We start from the raw sequence: 20501 nt of genomic DNA, 5'->3' as shown, positions 1-20501 counted from the left end.
AACTGGAACTTGCATAAACAACTTCAGACTTTCTCTCCCCTCACTTCCCTCTCCCGTGTCCCTAAAAAAAGCTTTCTGTAGATTATCACTCATGCTTTAGCTTCTTCCCACCACTTCCGTAACGGAAGAAGGCCTGGGCTCCTTCGCTAGCAGCATTAATAAGAGAACTAGTGAAAGATACTGGGAAACTACTGGCTACAAGGAGATTAAACTTATAACTTTGAGTCTACGCTTTGCGTCTACTAGCCAAACTACAAAAGGGTCAATATTAACTTTACCTTCCTCTAAGTTTTGCCTAATAAGTCATCATTCTACTGCCCTCTATTTTCCTACCCAAGATAGTGATCATCCTAGAACCTTGTGAAAAATCTCATCATAGCAATTTCCTAAAACTTCAGGTCCAAATCTAAAGTGTTCTTCTCTTTAAATAAAAAAGTTACACTTTCAAAAAAAACCACACACATCCCCATACACCATTAAGTCTCTCCCCCCTATTCATAAAACTAAGCCACCATGTCCCAAACTATGGTCCTGAAAGTGTTCTTTAGTTAATATTGAGAAATTATTCAGTTGAGAAATGCTATACAGCATAACCCCCTGTTGGAAATTCATTTTAGAACATGAATAACTGAGAAATCCTGTAGCAGAGTGAATTATTTAACCTAAAGCTTCTAGACTTACTTGGTCATGGGAGCTTCTATTAGCTTCTTTTGGAACACAGTTTGAGAACGGCCCTCTAGTTTAAACCTCAGTTCGCTCAGCTTTAAAATCACACTTAACAAGTACATGCCTACAATGTGCTGGGCAATACTCTAGATGTTTCTATGTACTTTACCCCACACAGCAGTTTTGTGAAGGATCAGGATCTCCCACTTTCGACAGAACAATGGAAGATGAGCATCTCAGTAACAATCACGTCTCTGAGCTAGAACGTGGCAGCGCTGAGTGTAACTCTCAGCCTCATCCTTCTACCACCTCACCAGCCATGGAGATTTCTGAGGGACAGGCATGGGGCAGCGGAGGCCTTCTGCCTCTGAACCAGTAACCTGCTTCTCCCCGTGCCCAGGGAAGGACACGTAACTGGCACGAGGCAAACGTCTAGGTTGTGGCCCTTAATGACAGTCCCGCTCTGGCTCATTTCTCCCTTCAACTTCCCTTCCCAATCACACTGCGCTGTGTCACCCTCCTCCTTCCAACGCCTCAGGTCTGGTGAGGTTCACCCGGGGGAGGCTGCTGCAGGCCCAGCTCAGCCCCGAGACACGTGTCTCAGCCACTGCCAGGCAGGAAGAGAGCCAGCACAGAGGCTGTCAGGAGGGCCTGCAGTCAGGGAAGATGGCATTTTTTTAACACTCCTTGTGACTCCAGCTGCTCACCACATGTGCGGCAGGAAACTTATCTGTACTTCTGAAGCACGTTTATATCGTCTACTGGGCTAGAGACAGGGGCAATTACCTTTAAGGATCTGGAAGGAAAACCAACTACATGGCTCAAAGCCTCCCTGACAAGTATATTATACAGTTAATTATATCAAGCACGGTTTAATTCAAGAGGTAGGGGAAGCTACCGTTCCATGGATGTTGAAGTTCTTGTTTCTTGGCGCAAAGACGTTCTGGAAGGTCTTCTGGTACTGGGGTGCAGCTGTCCAAGGCGAATGAGGCGCTGGAGTGGAGATCATCATGAAGAACGGCTCCGAGTTGGACTTGTACTCCAGGAAGTCCAAGGAGACATTAGCCTGACACACACAAAGATCTGTCATCTCCTACCCTACCCCACAGCAGAGGACTTGACAGATACATGTTTGCTGGTCTAACAGAAGGCACAAGGTCACATCAGCTTTTAACCAATCTTAGCACACAATCTAGGTCACAGTCATCTGCAAGTGTGTTCTTGGAATATTTGGCTTTTAGGCAATACTCACAATAAAAAAGTGAAAACCACACCATCCTAAGAAAGCAATGATAGGGGTCTGGCCCAGTGGTGTAGTGGTTAAGTGCAAGTGCTCTGCTGCTGGCGGCCCGGGTTTGGATCCCAGGCGCGCACCGATGCACCGCTTATGAAGCCATGCTGTGGCAGCGTCCCATATAAAGTGGAGGAAGATGGGCACGGATGTTAGCCCAGGGCCAGTCTTCCTCAGCAAAAAGAGGAGGATTGGCATGGATGTTAGCTCAGGGCTGATCCTCCTCACACACACACACATAAAAAAGCAAGCAAGCAATGATGATCTTGATTTTAAATGATCTAAAAACTGCTATGCCTCCCACAAGGAAAGAAATTGTAATCTGGCCATTTTAATATTAACTTATATAAATGCAGCTTAGAGTACATGCATTTGATGCCTTAAAGAATACAGAGAGACTCAACCTAATTCAAAACAGGGGGAAAGGTGGATTAGGATTAAGTTATTTTAATGTAGATATCCAAAGTTATGCCAGCTGAAGTAGCTAACCTAAATGAATAGCATTAAATCCAATACCTCACACCAGGGCTTTAATTTATACGGACTTACATTTTTCATTTGTTTATTTGGATATACTTTACGAAAAGGAAAGCATCCCACATACATGCTATGTTTTTAATTGTTCTATTGATTTACATCTTCATTTACTCCCAACACTAAACTCAGAAGATACTGACTGTGTCCACTTCTGATCACCATCCCGCTCACCTACTTTACTCTAGACCTGTCACAAAGCCTGTGGTTTCTCCAACATGCCAGGCACTTCCCACTTTTTGTTCCCTCTGTCCGTGGCACTCTTTCCCCTGATCTGTACAGCTCACTCTCACCTCCTTCAGGATTTTGCTTAAATGTTACACAAGTAACCCCCATACCGTGACTTATTTCTCTGATCACCATCTAACAGGTCAACAAATGAATGCGTGTGTACATACACACGTGTGTATAAAATCTACAACTAAGAAGTTACCTTCCACAGAATCAGGGACTTTGCTTTATTTACTGCTGAACGCCTGCTATAATGGGCCTGAAATATTTGGTGAATGAATGCTCTAAGGACGGTTGTCATCAGAAACACCTTAGACAGCAAAGTCCCAAATTCACTGGATTTCAGCAATTTTTATATACAAATACACAATGCCTGAAGAACTCCAATATCCCTATCCCCCCGCCCTCATGATGAAGCCGCCATCTTGTAGCTTGTGAGTAAAACTGGGGTCAAGAGCAGGAACCTCTACAAAGTAAAACCTCTTCAAAGTAATCTCTGCAGTCAGAGATTAGCCTTTGGAAAAGGGATTTGCTGCTGGAATTTCAAGAACATTAGATCAGAGCCTGGCTTATATACATACAAAGAAAAACACTCTCAGGAGTTTTAATTGCTTGGAAGTATTCTTTGGTAATTTGACCAAGTTATTATTCATTCACATTACCCAACACAAACAAATACAACTAAAGTTTTTTTTTTTTTTTTTTGTGAGGAAGATCAGCCCTGAGCTAACATCCATGCCGATCCTCCTCTTTTTGCTGAGGAAGACCGGCTCTGAGCTAACATCTATTGCCAGTCCTCCTCCTTTTTCCCCCTTTTTCTCCCCAAAGCCCCAGTAGATAGTTGTATGTCATAGCTGCACATCCCCCTAGTTGCTGTATGTGGGACGTGGCCTCAGCATGGCCGGAGAAGTGGTGCGTCGGTGCGCGCCCAGGATCCAAACTCGGGCCACTAGTAGTGGAGCGTGCGCACTCAACAGCTAATAGGCAGGGTCTTGAACCAAATGTGAGCCAAACCTGCAAGGACAGAGCTTCAGTAACTCACCAAGACATCTGTCAGGTAGTCCACGCTATAGTTCTCACCATGCTTCCGTGCCTTCCCGTTGATAGAGAGGGTATAATTATAGTATTTAGAATTCTTTTCCTGTTAAAGAGAGGAAAATTTGTTATGAGGTCAGCACACAAAATGAAAGGCTGAAACTGTGCTGGGCTAAACTATACTCTGTTTAAATAGTGATAAGATGTGAAAAAAGGTAATTACAGTCATATGTCACATAATGGTGTTTCAGTCAACGACTGACCACACACGTGACGGTGCTCTCACAAGATGCGTACCATATAGCCTAGGAATGTAGTAGGCTATACCATCTAAGTTTGTATAACTACACCCCATGACATTCATACAGAGACGAAACTGCCTCACGACACACTTCTCAGAACGTACCCCCATCACTAACCTATGCATGACTGTACTCAAGTCAACGGTGATTTTTTGAATAGGGTTTTATTAACTACTAACATAGTTCAATAATTGTCTTAGTTTAAAAAGCCAGAAGCGGATCAGACAGGATAGCAAAATATGTTGCTAAACCTTGTGTAACGAAAGAAAAACATTTACACAGGAGTGACTCACAAATCACAGACTTTCTTTTAAGGAGATAAAACAGCCAATCATAAAAGCAAACCAAGTTATGTCCATATCAGAGCTAAATTAGAAAGTAAACATATTTTGCATCTGTAGGGCTGTGTCTAATTGTCACTGACTTTAGTGTCTGTCACTCACCAAGGCATACCAGTAACTCCAGCCGGGAGGAACGTGTTCGAGTCCACCTGCATCTGGGGCTCCATACTGAAAAACAAGACAAGCAGGACATCAGAAGCCCTCAGACAAGACCAGACCAGCAAGAAGCAGGGGACTTGTAGCATCTTTTTAGATCAGCGTCTGAAACACGGTAGGTGCTCAATTTTCCCAAACACACAAACCAGTCAAAAAGTGAAGAACACCATAATCCTAGGAACTTCTGATGCAGGCGTGGGCCAAATCTACTCTGCCAACTGTTCTGTATGGCCAGCAAACTAAGAATTTTTTCCAACCACTAAAAAATATAAACACCAATCAAAAGAGGAATATTATGTGACAGTTACATGAAATTGCAATTTCAGTGATGATAAAATTTTACTGGAACACAGCCACACTCATTGGTCTACGTAACCTCTATGGCTGCTTTCACACTACAATGGCAGATCTGAACAGTCACAACAGAGACATACGGCCTGCAAAACCTAAAATGTTTACTCCTGGCCCTTTCCACAAAAAGTCCACATGGCTTAGGCCATAGTGCTCATTTGCTGAGCACAGACTGAATAGTCTGACTGACACTGTGGCTAACAACAGCCAAAATAATCAGACTATGAGCTATCAGCCTGTAACTTCAGTTGTCCTGTTTATGAAATCGACTTTGGAGCTCAATTTATCTGATGAGATGAATAAGTGAAGAGACCAAAGAATCACCCCATTTTACCTCAACAAGGTTAAATACTTCCCATTTAAGGCAGAACTTAATCCCTGAGAACTATATGTTTGTACTTTAAAGAATTTCTCCTAATTTTGTATGCATGTTAAATGATCTTTAATATGCAAAGTAGTATAAGTTCTCTTTATGACCCATAGTCTTAACCCAATAACCACGTATCCATACTTATTTCTCATGATTCTTTTCAAACTGACTCATCTTCCTTCAAACTCACAAAGTTGCAAATTCTCCCAATTATTGCAGGGAGGGGGAGAATTAACAGAAAATTCAGATCAGATATTAAGATCTCCAGCAACCACAGATAAAGTATATAAGAAAATGTACATCTGCTCTTTGTCCTGCATCCCCAGTTTTACTCTAAGAGATAACCCCAAACACTCTCAAATATACTACTTCCTTTAAGCTTGAACTCTGACTAAAACCTAAGGCCAACACGGTCGGCTTAAAGCCCTGAAACTGGGCCCTGGAAGGTCACAGTGAGGTACCCTCCTTCCAGGCCCACGCAGCCAGCACGGCAGCCCCTCGGCCATATGTTTTGGAGTGTCCCAAGCTCTGGGTGCTTGCCCTACATCACTGATCTCTCCACATTCTGTCCCCATTTTTCAAGTGAGAAAATGGGTTATGAATTAAGTTGTTATATTTCAGGAAAGATACTAAGAAGAAAAAATTCTTCACTCTGATCCTGATAAAGAGGAAATGGAGACAAAGATACCATGGCAGCCACATGACCAGCAGAATTCTTGAGGAAAAAGGGGAAGATGCATCAGGCAGCAGCAGTCCTAGGACTATTTTTAAATAAATGCTCCTGAGACTCTTAAAGGAATAATAACCACAGTACCCAAATCATGTAAACATGTTCATGTAAGTTGTTTAATGAGCAGATTAGGAGAAAATGACATATACCAAAAACACTTTAACATGACTTGAATGGATACTAAATAAAAAACGATTAACATGAATTATATTAATTCGCATTAAAAAAGCTGTTATTAAGAAAGAAAAGGAATAATTAGACCATTCACCATACCTCATTTAAGTATTTCCCTGCAAAAAAGGTCTGATAACCACACACTGATCTGAGAATTGCTGGGAAAGTGTTTGGCTCCTGGATCTTCTGCCAAGACCTACTGCTGCAGTTCCCCTCGAGGGTGTTGTTAACGACGTGGTGGTTATGCGGGTACTTCCCTGTCAGGATGCTGGCGCGGCTTGGGCAGCAAAGAGCACTTGGCACGTACTACAGAGGGACAGAAGCAAGAGAGACAAGTTACACGAGAAAGACAGATTGCTCATCATTTCTAAGGAGAATAGCAAAGCTGCTCAATACTCTAACTTCTAGTTTCCCATGGAATAGAGATTTTCTTCTCCCACGACACACTTTAAGTCACACAGCGGAGACAGTAAAGCAGATAAAACAAACCAAGAGAACAGATTTCTTTTTCAGCTGGTTTCTTTCTGCAGGATAACATAACTGTTATTCTACTCTCATCTGCCAAAGAAATATTGACCTGCAAGGAGCGCAGCACAGTGGGAGCGAGGTTTTAACCAAGATAAAGACTACTACTTACTCTAATGTAGCTGAAAAGTAAAGGTTCATTTTCAGGCTGATCTGTAACTTTACACGTTTCCTGAATCACTTTATACACTGGACACAGACTTTTTTCCTGCTCTAATTATGTTTCTATTAGCTACTGTCATCAACAGACTTACTCCAGTCTACCCAATAATACCTGTATAGCTCTAAATACACATCACCAAGCCACTTTACAGAAGGGTGACATCAGCTTATACCCACACCAGCAGGGAAAGAACGCTCATGCGAGCACACCCTTGCCAAAACTACATATTATCCCTTTTAAATACTTAGCATTTCTTTGGCTTTTCAAACTGGATTTGGCATTTTTAAATACTGGTGAGGACGAACATTCTCCACACGCATACTGACCAACTGCGTTCACGTGAACAGTCTGTTCATGTGCTTTGTGCATGTTTTCCTCCTGGGCCATTGGCCCCTTGTTACATAAAATGAGTTAAGGAAGGATTCAGTCATGTTACAAACACTTCCTATTTTTTACTTTTGCCTCTTAATTTTGTTAGACGTTAGACTTTTGTAATTTTTACACTGGCAACTCTTTTCTTTCCCTTTTTTGTTTCCTGACCTATCTTTTGGCCAATACCACCCTACTGCTGCTTCATATTACATTTTAGTATCCAGTAGAGCAATTTCCTCCTTCAAAAAAATTACCTTGATTGTTCTAACCTACTTATTATTCCAGATGACTTTGAAGATTTTATTTATTTATTTTTTCCCCCAAAGCCCCAGTAGATAGTCGTATGTCATAGCTGCACATCCTTCTAGTTGCTGTATGTGGGACTCAGCCTCAGGATGGACGGAGAAGTGGTGCCTCGGTGCGCGCCCGGGATCCGAACCCGGGCCGCCAGCATCGGAGCGCGCGCACTTAACCACCAAGCCACGGGGCTGGCCCTCCAGATGACTTTGAAATGACTTATTCAGCCTAAAAAAATCTTGTTGGGATCCTGACTAGAATAAACATTTCATAATCTTCTATCTTCCCACAGTAAACGATGGGGACATCTACGTATTAAGTATTTTTATTATAGCACTCACAAAGTTCTGTAACTTTATTTATAGAGGTCTTAACCATTATTGGCCACCACCAACTATTCCTAGAGTCTGTATTTTCCTCATGTATGAATGTGATCTTTTCTACCCCCACATTTCTCTAATTGGTTATTTGGAAAAGAGTTATTTTTATTTTTTCATTTCTACCTTACTAAGTTCTATTGATTTTAAAAGTTTTCCAACAATTCTCCTGTATTTTCTAAATAGAAAATCCAAACAAGTGGAAATAATAATGTCTTTTTCCAATAGTTTTACTTCTTTTTTTTTTTTTTAAAGATTTTATTTATTTTATTTTTTCCCCCCAAAGCCACAGTGGATAGTTGTATGTCATAGCTGCACATCCTTCTAGTTGCTGTATGTGGGACTCGGCCTCAGGATGAACGGAGAAGTGGTGCCTCGATGCGCACCCGGGATCCGAACCCGGGCCACCAGCATCGCAGCGCGCGCACTTAACCACCAAGCCACAGGGCCGGCCCATAGTTTTACTTCTTAATTCCATAAAACTTAGGCCAATGACTCTAGAGTTCAGAACAACATTAAGTGAGAGGTATTAGGCCCTTGTCTCACCCCTAACAGCAGTGCCCTCTCTCCCCTTAACTATAAGGTGTGCTATCTGTTTGAGATATTCATCATAGCAAGGATGTTTAATAAATTACCAGGAAAGGATGCTAAAATTTCAGAGGACTTACAAGCATCTATTGAAATGAACATCTCTATTTTCCTTCTTTCACCTACTGATATCACATTGGTGGACAACTGATACAACTGCTTGCTTTACCTGCATCAATTCATTTAACCTCACAAAACCCTGAGAGGTTTTAGTGTTCCCACGTACAAATGGGGAAACCAAGGGCCAGACAGGTTAATAACCTGCCCGAGGTCACAGAGCTAGAAAGGAGCAGAGAGAGCAGTCAAAACCAGGCCATCTGGCTCCAGAGCCTGTGTTCTTAAGCACAACGTTATGCTGCTGTTCACTGGATGTCCTGACGTTAAGCTAGCCTACCATTTGCTTGGTTATGTGCATGGTCGTGAATTTCATTGTATTTTATTTTGGATATTTGCATCTATGTTTATATATATATACATGTTTCACACACACACATATGCATGTATGTATATCTAGTTGTTGTTGGTTTTGTTTTGTTGCTTTCATCTCTGTCAGGTCTGGCTATCAGGGTCGATTGGGCTTTATAAAGTGGCCTGCGAGCTTTCACCATGGGACAGTTTACATAGCATGAATGTTACCTGATTCTTACAATCCATTGTCAAACCTCAAACAATGAGGTTTTAAATAAATTCTCTAGTTCTGAGCTGTAGATCAGACTGGCTTAGAAAATACCTGCAATTAATCCTCAATTGGTAAGAAGTAATATTTCAATTAAAAGGATTTATATCACATTAAAGTTCTTCCCATAGATCAGGCATTTAACTAGAAAAACACCACACAGATTACCCCAAAGAGAGTGTTTCTTCTTAGAACATAAACGCAAGTAAAGTCTAACAGAATTAAATTAGCTTCAAAACTTACAGCGCTGGAGAAAGTCATCCCCATCTCTCCGATGAGAGCCTTGGTTTTCTTTAGTGGTGTCTGTAAAGTAAATTATTATCTGTTAAATAATTTCTTCCAATAAACTAAAACACATAGACCAAAATTCACGTTTTGTGTGTCCTACTCTCAACCTTTTATTCCCAAATGATCAGCTCCATCTGACACTATGAAACAGCCGAGAGAGTCCTGTGTGATTCTGGAGATGAACCAAACAAGTTTGATTACAGTCAGTTATTTCCTGTGCTAAAGTTCAGGGGGTTATCATGCCTTCAGGAAGCGAAAGTTCACAGCTGACAGCATTATTCTAGCAATGCTGATTTCAATGTGATGAAATTTGGGGGCCCTTTTCTCATTTGTCACCAGCCCCCTTATGAGATAGATAAGGCAAAACTATCTCCATTAATTCATCTTTAGAAGCACGATGTGGGAAATGATATGAAAGGAGCCTTCCACACTTTAAAACAGAAATAAGATAACTCTTGGTTCTGAAAGCGAGACAAGGCCCCGAGGCTCAGAGACTGACTCAAATAACAGACATTCAGCAGTGGAGCCCAGACGTGACTAGAGGTCACGGCCCTCTGCACTAGACCAATCACCTCCTCAGGTAAGGACTTGAACCAGGTGGCAAATAGGTGTGCACAGAACCCCGTCAACCACAAGACTGGTCAGAAATGACTGTTTGTACCCTTGCTTTTTATCTTTTGTTCAAGAGCTGAGATCCTGACAAGTATAGAGAACAATTAATCTCAAATTTGAGAGTGAGGATAAAATATGAAGATGGTCATTTAAATACAAATAAAAGGAACACTAATAATCTTTTTCAGATTCCAGACAACATGAAAGAACTGAAGAGGCTCATTTTAGTTGTATTACATGAGTCAGTTCATGATGATCCTGAAGTACCTTTGAAATCTAAGACCACACTGAATGCAGCTGTAAGTGTGTGTGTGTGTATTTTAAATTATCATTTTTTTTTTGAGGAAGATCAGCCCTGAGTTAACATCCATGCCAATCCTCCTCTTTTTGCTGAGGAAGACCGGCCCTGAGCTAATATCTATTGACAATCCTCCTCCTTTTTTTCCCTTTTTCTCCCTAAAGCCCCAGTAGATAGTTGCATGTCACAGTTGCATGTCATAGTTGCATGTCATTCTAGTTGCTGTATGTGGGACGCGGCCTGAGCACGGCTAGACACGGTTCGTCAGTGCGCGCCCGGGATCCGAACCCAGGCCGCCAGTAGTGCAGTGCGCGCACTTAACCGCCAAGCCACAGAGTCGGCCCTCCGTAAGTATATTTTGTTGTGTCGTGACTCCTTAAAGATAATCCAAATACACAACTATGCTAACAAGAGCCTCATTTTCACTACTGTATAAATGACCTTTCCCCATTGTTCTATACAGATAGTAGAAACCCTAAGGAACCCATCAGCTCAAAAGGATGAGAATTCTAAGTTACTCAAGAAGAGCTTTGACAATTTCCTGAGTAGATCCATAACAGGCTCCCAGGAGATGCTAGAGACAGATACACAAGTCTTTGCTAACCTTCACAAAAAACGTCACCAGCTGTGATCTCCCACGAAACATCCCGGGGGGCTACTCTCAGGTACAGAACGTGGGGCTGAATGAATTGGTTGACAAAGAACCTGAGTTACAGTGAGGACACAAGGAGGGGAAATGAGAATGCAAAGGGTAAATGGGGAAAAGGGCCATGTGAGTTGGTTATATGGGACTTAAGTGTCAAACTGTCTGGTAAATATGCAAAGCTACCGAAGAATATCTGATTTACAGTAAGACTATACTGTGTGATTATAACACATTTGTTAAACACTGTGTGTGTGCCAGGCACTGATCGAGGCAATGGTGGACAAAAGAGGGAAGGTCCCTGCCCTTGCGATGCTTGTACTCTCAGGGACTTTTACAACAAACAGGTAAACAATCATGTCGGGCATGACAAGTGCTATGAACAGAATAAACCAGGATGATGTGCTTGCAGCTGGTGGGAGGAAAGGCAGAAACTACTTTAGGTGGGTGGGAGGAAAGGCCTCTTTCAGGGGGGAACGGCGGTACTGAGTCACGTGTTGAGTCGTCGCCACGCCAAGGTCCAGGAGCAGACGCTTCCCGGCTGAGTGAGTAGCAAGGACGAAGGCTGCCAGAGAAGGAAAGAGGCCCACGGGAGGGAGAGAAGGCAGGCCAGTGCGGTCGAGCAGCGCAGCAAGTGAAGGGGAGAGAGGGGGAAGACACGCTCAGAGGGTTAGGCAGGAGCCAGAAGATGATGCACGGCCGTGCAGGAATCTAGATTTTAGTGTAAGAAACCTACATTAAGAACCATACTCTTTATATTGGTAACATTAGTACAAGTGATAACCATAATCTGTGCTTAATCAAACAAGTCTCAAACAAGAAAGGACACTACTGAAATGTGTGGGTCCATGCTAATCTGAATGCTAAAACGCATCCATAAGATCTAAGCAAAGACAGCGGATGGTCAGGTTCCGGCCATACAACATCCTTTAGGAAGCAGCCAATCTCACACTAGCATATGGGTAAACGTGTTACTTTACTCATCCGAAGCAAAATCTCTTCCATAAAAATCGTACAGAGTCATTCACTTTCCTGGCTCTCATGTAGAGTCACTCCAAAAGAAAGTTTTGACAATTCTGATAATTCTATGGCTAACTTTTCTTTTAACAATGGCAGACCACTTTGCTTTAAGCAAAGCAAAGACATGATGTATTTATTCTTCTCCACATTTCATCTTGGCTCCTTCCCTCACTTCCTTGAAATTTCAACCAAATGTCACTTTACTAGAGTGAATGATTTTAAAGAGAGCAACCTGTGCTTCTGTGAAGAACAGTGTGTCCATCACACCATAATGACATTCAAGTAAAATCAAGAAATAGGAACAGTCCCCTGGGCATAAAACCTAAACATGGAGTCCCACAGATGATACCTTCAACAAAAACAGTGACACGTTAAAGATGACGCTCCCACATAAAAGGCTATTTCAAAGATGACAGAAACATTCCACATAAACCACAATCAAACAGGTCCTATAATCCTCTGACCTGAGTTAGTCTGGGGGGTTGACTACTATTTATTTTGCCAACTATGGCAGCAATTTATAATCTTTTTTTGGATCAGACACCTCCCTCTCCCCCCCAAAATGAAGGTAATATACACAAAGTATTACACATAAATTAAGGAGTTCCATGACCCCATTGGTGTCCCTGAAGAATCTCTCTATGGTATAAGTGACTGCGCTGATGTGGGTGTGGGGAATGACACCTGGTAAGTCAGTATTATCGCAGTATTCTAGAATAGGAGAAAAAGCACAGGGCTCTGAGATCCTAAGATTCCGGGCATTGCCCCTTATTAGCTATATGGACCTTGGCCACATTACTTAACCCTCGCTAAGTCTTAGTTTCCTCTTATTTAAGATTAGGACAATACGTACAGCAGAGGACCCTGTGATGACCGGAGCACAAGTGTAAAACAGCTCACACTCTGACTGGCTCCAAGTAGATTCTCAAAAGCTGTCACTGTCTTTGCTTTTCCCTTTCAAGTCCTGCTTGACAACTAGTGGTAGAATATTCTGAAAAGGCTAGTAGAGAAGCCAGAAACCTCCAGAGAGTTGGAAGCATTAAATTTGACTTGTTCCCTCCACTCAATTTTGGGTCTTCTCTCCAGTGTAAACATCTCTAAAAAGAATGCTGGGGCCGGCCCAGTGGTGTAGTGGTTAAGTTCGCACCCTCCACTTCGGTGGCCCAGGGTTCGTGGGTTTCGATCTGGGGCGCACACCTACACACCACTCATCAAGCCACGCTGTGGTGGTGTCCCACACACAAAATAGAGGAAGATTGGCACAGATGTTAGCTCAGTGACAATCTTCCTCAAGCAAAAAGAGGAAGATTGGCAAAAGATGTTAGCTCAGGGTCTATCTTCCTCACAAAAGAAAAAAAAAGAATCTATTACTGGTGTGAAAGAAGCAAATGGGATTAACACGTTAAGGGGAAGAGACCTCAAGTACACAGACCACATCCGTGGTCTATAAGAACTGAAGAAACTGAATTCTGAACAACTTATATTTAAGTGATGAATTTTGTTCTCAACAGAGATGTGGAAGGTTGACCTTTTAATTAAGTGCTTTAGTCACTAAGCTATTATTAATTTTTGATAGAGACGGCTTGCTTTTCGTGGACAAAACACTGTTCAAGGACACAAAAGAAAAAAATTTTATTTTAAAGGAGTTTTGTGAGGAGGATAAGTGTAGTGGTTGGAATGGGGGAAGAACAAAGTAAAATCCAGGAGAGCAATTAAGTCAAGACTCTTCAATGTCAACATGGCTGGGTAGAAACTAAAAGACAACGAGGCACATGCGGCAGGAAGAAGTGTGGAGTCAAAATGCGAGCATCTTAAATATCAGCTAGAAAAGCTCTCATGCTCTTGAACGTAGCCCTAAGAAATACAGTTTAATTCACAACCCAGAAATATATACATACGGATATGCTTACCTTTACCACACGTACCACACAGTTTCTATTCTACTCTATTCCACAGGAAAGTAAAAATACTGGAAGCTACTCACTTAACTGATTTCACAACTCTCTGTATGGGTTGAAATCAGCAGTCTGAAGGACACTGAGCTACAGTGTTACCACACAGTAAAAGCTAGGAACCTCCTGCCTGAAGTGTTTTCAGTCTCAGCATTTAGCTGAAAGCAAAAACAGAACTCAAACGAAGAAAGCCATAAAGCGTTGCACTCCTAACGCCTCACGTACTCATGTGCCTCGGGCAAGCCACTCTCTGGGCCTCCAAGAGCAGGGGGTTAGATGGATGGTCCTGAAGGTCATAAATTCCAAAACTCTAAGATACAGAAGCAGAACTAACTCGGGGGAAGAACGAAGTCTCATGACAACACCCTTTGCTATAAAATGGAACACGGACAGTATCGAACGCATCAGCCAGGTGTTCAATCAGGCTAATTGAATTTTCGTGATTCTTGTGAGGCAAAGCACACCCTGAATAGTGCGACAACCTACCTACCAGATTCGTTCACGTCAGCACTTGTCTTATAAATATCAGGCACAGACACTGTACACCGGGACTAAGGCAGAGGTGGCCTAGGTTCCTCACAGAGGGGGCTGCAACTGTCCTCTGATCCAAAAGAAAAACCACCAAGGCTTGCGTGCTCTGAGCCAGCACCTGCTTCTGGTGGTTCAACCCATCCCTGACGGGCGTCCACACGTTCATCTCGAGACGGGAACGCAAGCAAACTCCGCAGCAGAGAGGGCCACACTGGAAGCCGTGTGCGGTGCGCGCGCGCGTTATCAGAAGAGACGCGGGTGAAGGAAGAGGAAACAGGGTCCTGCCGCCCCTCAAGCTGCGTAAAGGGCCTGCCGTGGCAAAAACCACCTCCCCAGGGTCCAGGCAGCCAGTTCAGGGAGTCGGGGTGGGGATGGGGCAAGAGGCAAGAAACCCGCGAGTCAGGCGGGAGATGGAGGGGCGGGGCAGCCCGAGAGAGGCGAGTTACCATGCCGCCGAGCACTTCGTCCTGGTCGTCGGTGAGGAGCAGCACCACGTTGGGCCTCCGCGAGCCCGCCGCCACCGCGGAGACCCCCAGGCAGCCGCCCAGGAGCAGCAGCAGCAGCAGCAGCGCTGGGCTGCAGGAGGGCAGGTGGCGCGGGCTGCCCCGCCGGGGCCCACCCGGGGCCAGAGGCAGGAGCCGCATGGCGGAAGGGCTCCGGGGGCCCCCGGGACGGGTGGAGGGACGCGCAGGTGGCTGGAGCGCGAGAGCCCACGAGCCGCGGGAAGACCGGACTGAACGTTGCAGGCCGGGGGCCGGGGTCAGCCGTTTTCTCTCCAGGCGCGATCACGTGAGCCGGGGCCGGGGGCGGGGCACGCCGCGCGGTCACGTGACGGGCGGCCGCGGCGGGGTGGGCGGGGCTGCGGGCGGAAAGGGCCGGGAACCCGGAAGTGGGCGGAGAGCGGGGCGGAGAGCGGGGCGGAGAGCGGGGCGGAGAGCGGGGCGGGGAGCGGGGCGGAGAGCGGGGCGGAGAGCGGGGCGGAGAGCGGGGCGGAGAGCGGGCCCGGCTGCTCTCAGGGTCAGGCTGCGGCTGGGTTCTGGTGTGACTTGTTCTCCAGCGCTTGGTGGGAAGATTAAAGTGGAGGGAAGATAAGATGACAGGGAGGAGGGAATGAGCCAACAGTCAGCGATTAGGAGAAAGGAGGAATGTGACCACCAGATAGTGAGATCAGATGGTGGCCAAGGCTGGGCTGTACCGAGTTTAATCCCTGGGTCAAGGAACACTCATCGAGGGCCCCTGACAACTCAGCTGTTACGTTTGGAGCTGGATTTCAAGTTAGCTCTCTTAACTCTAAGCCGGTGATGCTATTCCTCAGCTGATGTAGTGGTTTCAAATAATTTAGGGATATCCTGACAGCCTAATATTCCTCCGTGAACTTTTGAATATTTACCATAATATTCCTTGGTGAAGTTTTAAAAGCCCTCTTAGAAGACGTTGGAGAATGTGCACATTGAACAAAAAAACCCCTGAAACATGGTCATCAAACCACATTATTAAGTAATGAAAAAATTCCGTGAAATGAGGGCTCCAAATAATTCTGTGGTAGCTCTAGAACTGCTCTACCCTGCCCCTCTGCTGAAGTCTATGAAGACAGAATATCCCTGGCAAGGTGACGGTCAAGCCTTGTTCCCAGCTCAGAACAAGAGGCTGTACCTCCTGGTTCCTAACAAATAAGGTGTATTTTCTCTAAGGTGGACCTTTCGACAAGAACAGTCATTTAAAACTTTATGAAAGCGCTATACTATAAGGTAACAATAATTGTGGAAGTACTTGGAAATGTCATGTGTACAACTATAAGCCTTATGCAAAAGGAAGTGTTGCTTTTGTTTTATTACTTTTTTTTAAAGTAAGTTTACAGAAGCCAAGAGAATCTTTAAAAAATGAAGTTCCACCGCAAGAGAGAATTATGCTGGAAATCTGGTCAGAGGACTTCCCAGACGGCAGGGGTACTGGATTACAGCCTGAGGCTAGGCTAACTTGGCACACTGGTGGAATAACTAACCCCTCTGTATTCTGACTCCAAGACTTCCGGGAAGACTTCTCGCACAAAAAGAACAGAAAGCAAAACCTGTTCCATCTGTATTGATGCCCCAAATTGTAAAATTATATCATTGTTTTTGGTTAAAAGCTAGATTGTAAACTTTAAGGCCAGAGATTGTATAGTTAGGTGCCAACTTTGTTCCAGATGCTAGGCGAGTGCTGGGGAGATACTGCCCCCCTTTCTTGGAACTTGCAGTCTAGTGGCAGAGAGAGATACAATCTAATAATCACAGAGGTATGTAATTACAAATAGGGAGACGTGCTATGAAGGAAAAGGAAAGGGAGCAATGAGCATTTAAGGAGATGAGGGGCTGACCTAGTCTGAGGTGCCCTGAGGAAGTAACTTTTTTTTTTATTGTGAAATTTTTGTTGTACATTATTGTTTATCAGTCACCATATAAGTGCATCCCTCCACCCCTTGTGCCCAACCCCCACCCCCAGCCTCTGGTAACCACCAAACAGATCTATCTGTCCGTGTGTTGGTTTATCTTCCCCATATGAGTAAAATCGTGCACTGTTTGTCTTTCTCTTTCTGGCTTATTTCACTTAACATGATACCCTCCAGGTCCATCCATGTTGTTGCAAATGGGACCATTTTGTCTTTTCTTATGGCTGAGTAGTATTCCATGGTATATATATGCCACATCTTCTTTATCCAATCATCAGTTGAGGGACACTTGGGTTGCTTCCATGTCTTGGCTATAGTGAATAATGCTGCGATGAACATAGGAGTGCGTAAGCCTCTTTGGATTGTTGATTTCAGGTTCATTGGGTAGATACCCAGTAGTGGGATAGCTGGATCATAAGGTATTTCTATTTTTAATTTTTTGAGGAATCTCCATACTGTTTTCCATAGAGGCTGCACCAGTTTGCATTCCTACCAGCAGTGGATTAGGGTTCCCCTTTCTCCACAGCCTCTCCAGCATTTGTTGCTTTTTGTCTTGGTGATTATAGCCATTCTAACGGGTGTAAGATGATATCTTAGTGTGGTTTTGATTTGCATTTCCCTGATGATTAGTGATGTTGAGCATCTTTTCATGTGCCTATTGGCCATCTGTATATCTTCTTTGGAGAAGTGTCTGTTCATTTCTTCTGCCCATTTTTTGATTGGGTTGTTTGTTTTTTTGTTATTCAGTTGTGTGAGTTCTTTATATATTATGGAGATTAATCCCGTGTCAGATATATGGTTTGCAAATATTTTTTCCCAGCTGATGGGTTTCCTATTCATTTTGATCCTGGTTTCATTTGCCTTGTAGAAGCTCTTTAATCTGATGAGGTCCCACTTGTTTATTTTTTCTTTTGTTTCCCTTGTCTGAGTAGACATGGAATTCAAAAAGATCCCTTCATGGCTGGTGACAAATAGTGTACTACCTATACTTTCCTCCAGGAGTTTTATAGTTTCAAGTCTCACCCTCAGGTCTTTGATCCATTTTGAGTTAATTTTTGTGTATGGTGAAAGAGGATGGTCTACTTTCATTGTTTTGCAAGTGGCTGTCCCGTTTTCTGAGGAAGTAACTTTTGAGTGGCAGTCTGAAGTTTAAATGGGAGATAATTTGTTAATGGACTAGTGGGGTGGTAGAATGTCTCCTAGGCACAGAGTATAGCATGTGCAAAGGTCCTTAGGTGGTGCATTCAAGGAACTAAAAGAAGCCAGTGTGGTTGGAGGTGAGGGAGAGGGGGAAGGGGAGAAGTAGGTAGGGCCCACTATGTTAAGGATTTTGGTCTTTATCCTAAGACTAGTGGGAAAGTACTGGAAGAGTAGAGGAGAAATATAATCATACATGAGTTTTTATAAGATCCTTTAGGCTGTGGCATAGTGTACAGATGAGAAGAGGACAAGAATGGATAAAGGTAGATCAATTAGGTGGAGAGAGATGATGATAACAGGGGCGAATCCAGATTTTGTGGGCCCTGAAGCTTATATACAATTTGGTGCTGGTGGCTCCTTAAGAAAAAGAATAACAATTATAAATACAAAATTAAGTGCTATATTCAAAAAATATTCCAAAAAAGTGAATATTTATTTAGACTAAGAAAAAAAATCACAATATTATAAACTTTTAAAAGTTGAAAATTGTTACAAATAATGAAAAATTTTAAGATAGCATAATAATTTTATTAACTGTCAGACACACCTCTCCATACGTTTCCCCCCATATTTTATGGCTATGTACTCTTTAATCATCTCTTCATATGACAATAGTTTGTAATATTTTCTATAGAGAGAATAGAAATACAATTTAGTCTTTAGCATGGTTGACCAGTGTTTTTTATTATTGATAGTTCAGAAAGTTTTTTTAATGCTCATAGTTCATTATTGGTTTTATATATATATTTATTTATTTACATATTTAGTGTTTTTGTCAAATTTCACAAAGCTCTATCAAGTATCTTTATATGGGCATTTCACATTTTCTTGCACATTTACTAATCTTATATATTCTTTGAATTGAAGACACTCAGTCATCAATATATTCATTGTAATCTTGTACTATGAATTTAGGTAATCTTCATTAATGTCAATTTGCGGTCAAATCAGAAAGAAATTTAAGTATTTTTGAATGAAGTGAATATGATTCACTTCTCTTCACAAATTGTCAAACAATTGAAGAACCTATTTATTACTTTCACTTGCAATTTATCTTTCTCTTAAAGAAATACTGTTTTTGTTATGATCTGAAAAAAAATTTGTTACTATTCACTTCTCAATGTCAGGATAATTTCTATTGATTTTCTCACTCATCTTTATCACTTTGGTTTCATATTCCATTAATTGCTTATCTCAGTTTTATCTCTCTGCTTTAAGAAAATAAATTTAAAGATAACAAAAGAAAGTACCTACTATATCCTACTATATCCACCCACATCAGGAGTCTGTAATTTATCACCTGTTTAACTGAAATGTTCCAAAGTGTCTTTCTAGATTGCATTTACAATGTTATATTTGAGTTTTATCAACTGTTGAATAAGTTTTTACATCTCACTTGTGTTTTGGATTGTCTTCTGAGTGGCTGAAAATGTGTTTTCATTGAGCCTTTGTTGCAGAGTTTGAGCACCTATCTAATGGCAGACCATTTCATTATACTCAGACTCTTCAAGGAAATATCCAAGTTGGCACATATGTTTAAAACACTCCATATAGTTGTTGAACCTGAAAATAAAATACACAGCTGTGCTCAATATTGAAGTAGATAACAACTTCAGGTACTTTGAGGGCAGCCTTTCCTCTAACACAGTTAAGGTAATGAGTTGTGCGTGGCTCCTGTTCTGCAAAGTTGTTTTTAAAGAGCACATAGCCCTTTGTCTTAATCATCAGAATGGCTGTGCTGTCGTCTGGATTGCTGTACAAGTTGTTCAATTGCAGGTTACAGCAGCCCAAATCTTGTTTCACCTTGTTGAATCAAGTCTCACATAATGTTTTCAGTTGAGTAAAAAAGCTAAAGATTGCTAATAGGGTTTCCTGTTAGAAGAATAGTGCACAATAATTGACAACTGATCAGTGTTTGTCACATTCATTATAGAATGTATAATGCTATTTGATGTCTGGTTATGTATTTCACTTACCACTCTTTATAAACATATTTTCCTATCATTGAAATTAATTTTTCATAAATTGTTTTGGTAAAATAAGTCATTTTATTTCATTTTGTCATTTTTTCCAAGACCGTAAGCAAAAATGGATAAAATCCATCTATTAGTTGAAAAATTCCCATGAAATTTCCATTATAGGTTCAACACTACTTTTCATCATGACCTCTGAAGTATTAATATCTTTCACTTAAACATTTAATAACCTCAAGACCGCCATCTCTGATGATGGTGGAGTAACAGGGCCAGACTCACCCTCCTGCTTTAAACGACTAGAAAACAGAGGAAAAAATATATTTTCACACAATGGATAATAGTCAGTGCAGGATTATGATCCATGTGTGAAGGGA

General features: G+C 42.4%; 1 protein-coding gene across 1 annotated transcript in view; it reads right to left on the bottom strand.

Moving 5' to 3' along the window:
- The window catches only part of GNS (glucosamine (N-acetyl)-6-sulfatase), a 41746-nt gene extending 26432 nt beyond the window's left edge, over positions 1-15314 (bottom strand). Inside the window, exons 1-6 of the mRNA XM_004429369.3 lie at positions 14970-15314; positions 9423-9482; positions 6281-6487; positions 4503-4568; positions 3765-3863; positions 1565-1732 (exon numbers count right to left, since the gene is read on the bottom strand). Of these exons, the coding sequence (XP_004429426.1) occupies positions 1565-1732; positions 3765-3863; positions 4503-4568; positions 6281-6487; positions 9423-9482; positions 14970-15167 (798 nt within the window). The 5' untranslated portion in view covers positions 15168-15314. The remainder of the gene's footprint in view (positions 1-1564; positions 1733-3764; positions 3864-4502; positions 4569-6280; positions 6488-9422; positions 9483-14969) is intronic.
- Positions 15315-20501: the final 5187 nt, after the last annotated feature.

The sequence above is a fragment of the Ceratotherium simum genome, chromosome 17 (assembly GCF_057802395.1).
Source record: "Ceratotherium simum simum isolate JZ-2026a chromosome 17, ASM5780239v1, whole genome shotgun sequence".
NCBI lineage: Eukaryota > Metazoa > Chordata > Mammalia > Perissodactyla > Rhinocerotidae > Ceratotherium > Ceratotherium simum.
The sequence above is the reverse complement of the archived record's forward strand: the minus strand, read 5'-3'. Positions and strand labels throughout refer to the sequence as shown.